The 3,937-nt window shown below is 34.9% G+C and overlaps 1 protein-coding gene across 1 annotated transcript; it reads left to right on the forward strand.

Moving 5' to 3' along the window:
* The first annotated feature begins 380 nt into the window (after window positions 1-380).
* Window positions 381-910, forward strand: LOC108366130 (uncharacterized). The gene is made up of 2 exons (XM_017620439.1): window positions 381-611; window positions 672-910. The coding sequence occupies exons 1-2, from the start codon at window positions 437-439 to the stop codon at window positions 797-799; spliced, it is 303 nt and encodes a 100-aa protein (XP_017475928.1). The 5' UTR covers window positions 381-436; the 3' UTR covers window positions 800-910.
* Window positions 911-3,937: the final 3,027 nt, after the last annotated feature.

Here is a 3,937-nt window from a genome sequence, read left to right on the forward strand (position 1 = left end):
ACATTTGACCCAATTTGGACATCGCTTCCAAGCCATCAAAAAAGTGGCTGCAAATCACGTAAAAAGTATGCAGTCATGCGAAAGTAGTTTATCTGCATTTTTATATGCACATCTACATTCAGAAATAACCTCAAAATACTTGAAACTTCAACTTCAACTTGACTGACTTGGCCGCTAAAAATTCTTGAGAATCGTGCTCTTTTTTTCCTTTTGGTTTTTTGTGTGTTTGTCAGGGGGAGCAAAAAGCAAAGTTCGACAGACTGATTGGCGTTCATAAGCATTGGTTGACTGACTGGCTGCTGGCTTGTTCGCCTTCGGTATTCCAAGACCGTCGTGTGTCCACAGCAGGCCACACTAGCTGCCGGCGGGTAGGCCACGCGCAGGCGCGTCGTGCTACATACAGCCGCATGAGTTTACTGCGATCCAGTCGAGAATAATGCGTTGCTTCGCGATGACCCAGTTTTTCGACCAGCCGCGTGAGCAGTCAAGCGTTGCTGTTACGTTTTGGTGCTGTCGCTGGTGCAGATGGAGCAGAAATGTGATGCGCATGCGCGTTTGGATGTTAATCTCTAGCTTACGCTCGATAACCGACAGCGCAGCATTCATTACAAGTTGGCTAGTTTTGTTTTTAATATGCATTTTTTTCTGATTAAGATTTCGTTTTTTTCCAGGAAAAGCTATGTTGTTTTTGATATCTCTTTTCATCGCTATTGCTAGTCGTAATGCATTAAGCAGAGAGCCTAACTCGAAGTCCACCTCGAGTTCTTTGAAGCCATATCCTTCAACTGCAAGACTGTAAAACTATCGACATTGTAGGCCAAAATAAATTCCGCAATTAGTTTTGGTTTTTTGAACGAAGATGTAGTGAGAAATCTCATCTCAAACCAACAGTCACTTGATGACAGTTATAAATTTGTGGATGATGGCGTCATCTAATAAGGGGGCCATTGGAGAGAAAGATTCTGCGAAAGATTAAACAGCATCGCATAGTGACTATGCCTGATGGACCATGTTGTAGAAAAGGTTAGAAACTAAACTACTAACTAAAGAAATAAGAAGAAGAAGGAGAAAGAAAATTAAGAAATAATAAAATGAAGAAATAAGAAGAAAAATAAGGACAAACACGAAGAAGAAAACACGCGATGAAAAAGAATTAGGGTACAAAAATTAAAGAAGAATGAAGAAGCAGACAGAAGGGTAACAAGAAGCAGAGATAATGAAGAAGAGAAGAAAGAAGGAGAATCAAGAAATAGGAAGAAGAAACAAGATTAAGAAGAAAGGAGGATAAGATGGACAAGAAGAAGGAAGAACATGAAGAAACAAGTAAGAAAGTCTAAGTTTCGGGCGGAGCCGAATATTAAATATCCGGCGCAAGTACTAAATATATGTTTTTCACCTTTCCGAAAGCTANAAGAAGAATGAAGAAGCAGACAGAAGGGTAACAAGAAGCAGAGATAATGAAGAAGAGAAGAAAGAAGGAGAATCAAGAAATAGGAAGAAGAAACAAGATTAAAAAGAAAGGAAGATAAGATGGACAAGAAGAAGGAAGAACATGAAGAAACAAGTAAGAAAGTCTAAGTTTCGGGCGGAGCCGAATATTAAATATCCGGCGCAAGTACTAAATATATGTTTTTCACCTTTCCGAAAGCTACCGCTACATGGTAAGCCGGGGTGTATAAATTTTTAGTAAATTAGCGTCCTTAAATTTCGAAATATTGAAGTTTGAAGCATTTCTGAAATTTACCGTTATATTAAAAACGGCCGTAATTTTAGTCCGATTTCAATATTTTTCAATGTTTTGCTTTTATGTGGCCGTTTTCGTATTTCTGAAAACTACCGTTATATGGAAGGTTGGCGTGGTTATTGTCCGATTTTGCCCATTTTCAATACCATCCGTCCTATGCTCAAAAGAAGTTTCGTTAAGATATCTCTATTTTTACTTAAGACTTAAGAGGAAGAATCAAGAAATAAGAAAATGAAGTAAGAAGAATTTAGAATAAGATAGGGAAGAAGAAGAAAGAACAGGAAGAATGAAGAAGAAAGAACAAAAAGAAGAACTAATAGGAAGAATGAAAAAGAAAAACCAAGAAGAAGAGATAGCAGGAAGAAGAAGAGGAAATAATAAGAAGAAGAAAGAACAAGGGAAAGAAATAACAGGAAGAATGAAGAAGAAGGATAAGGGGAGAAGGGAAAGAAAAAGGAAGAANGTCCGATTTTGCCCATTTTCAATACCATCCGTCCTATGCTCAAAAGAAGTGCACGAACCGAGTTTCGTTAAGATATCTCAATTTTTACTCAATTTATCGTGTGCACAGACGGACGGACGGACGGACAACAGTCACCGCTTAGTCGATTTCTCTTTTCATTCTAATCATTTATGTATACATTTGTTACTTATTACAAACAACCGTTATGTGAACAAAATTAATATACCCTTGTGCACAAGTGCGTTCGAGTATAAAAAGAAAAAGGAGAAGAAAGAGCGGGAAGAATGAAGAAGACTGAAAATGAAATAAGAAAGAGGAAGAATCAAGAAATAAGAAAATGAAGTAAGAAGAATATAGAATAAGATAGGGAAGAAGAAGAAAGAATAGGAAGAATGAAGAAGAAAGAACAAAAGGAAGAACTAATAGGACGAATGAAAAATAAAAACCAAGAAGAAGAGATAGCAGGAAGAAGAAGAGGAAATAATAAGAAGAAAGAACAAGGGAAAGAAATAACAGGAAGAATGAAGAAGAAGGATAAGGGGAGAAGGGAAAGAAAAAGGAAGAGCGAGAATAAATAAGAAAAGAAAGGAAGAAGAAGAATAAATAAGAAAAGAAAGGAAGAAGAATAAATAAGAAGAAAAAGGAAGAAGAAGAGTAAATGGAAAGAAGAAGAAAAAATAAAATAGAAATAAAAAGGAAAATNAAGAAAAGAAAGGAAGAAGAAGAATAAATAAGAAAAGAAAGGAAGAAGAATAAATAAGAAGAAAAAGGAAGAAGAAGAGTAAATGGAAAGAAGAAGAAAAAATAAAATAAAAATAAAAATAAAAAGAAAAAGAAAAAGAAGAAGAAAAAGAAAAAGAANAAGAAAAAGAAAAAGAAAAAGAAAAAGAAAAAGAAAAAGAAAAAGAAGGAAAAAGTAAAATAAAAAGAAAGAGAAAAATAAAAAGTAAAAAAATGAAAAAGAAAAAAAGAAAAAGGAGAAGAAAAAAGAACCACCTGTAGGNAAGAAGAAGAAGAAGAAGAAGAAGAAGAAGAAGAAGAAAAAGAAAAAGAAGGAAAAAGAAAAATAAAAATAAAGAGCAAAATAAAAAGAAAAAGTAAACAAATGAAAAAGAAAAAGGAGAAGAAAAAAGAACCACCTGTATCAAAATGGGAAAGTTAATAAATTCAGAATATTAGCTTTCGGTTATCAATTAAATGCTCTTTGTATCAAATGCCCATAAAAGCAGAACCATTTTGTCGCAACACACTGATAAAACTAGGAAAAGTCACAGCGCCAATATGTGGGCAATAAAATTGCATACTTACATACATAAATATGTTTGTATGTACATATCAACGTACTTTTGTGCACACATACACAAATTTTCACTTGCGTTAAATTGCAATTAACTACCTCCTTATAACGTACTCGCCAAGTTACCGCTCCCTGGAGTACATTGTATTGTTATTGCAAATAAATTCTTCTTTTAATGACTCAAAAATGACTCCGCTGCCGGCATGTGTCAATGCACTTACTTACCAACATATTTCACTTTTTTATAATCCTTCCGACTCGTCTACAGTAGTTCATGGCAATAAAATCCCATGAAAAGCGACTCATTTGCGATCCAAAACTTAATTTAATGATGCTAAAACACAAGTGGTAGGCACATATATCGCCAAGTGACATCGTTAGAACTATGCGACGACATATACCNGTAGTTCATGGCAATAAAATCCCATGAAAA

Source organism: Rhagoletis zephyria, unplaced genomic scaffold (genome assembly GCF_001687245.7).
Source record: "Rhagoletis zephyria isolate East Lansing unplaced genomic scaffold, Rhagoletis_zephyria_1.1 Rzeph_scaffold_02160, whole genome shotgun sequence".
Taxonomy (NCBI): Eukaryota; Metazoa; Arthropoda; class Insecta; order Diptera; family Tephritidae; genus Rhagoletis; species Rhagoletis zephyria.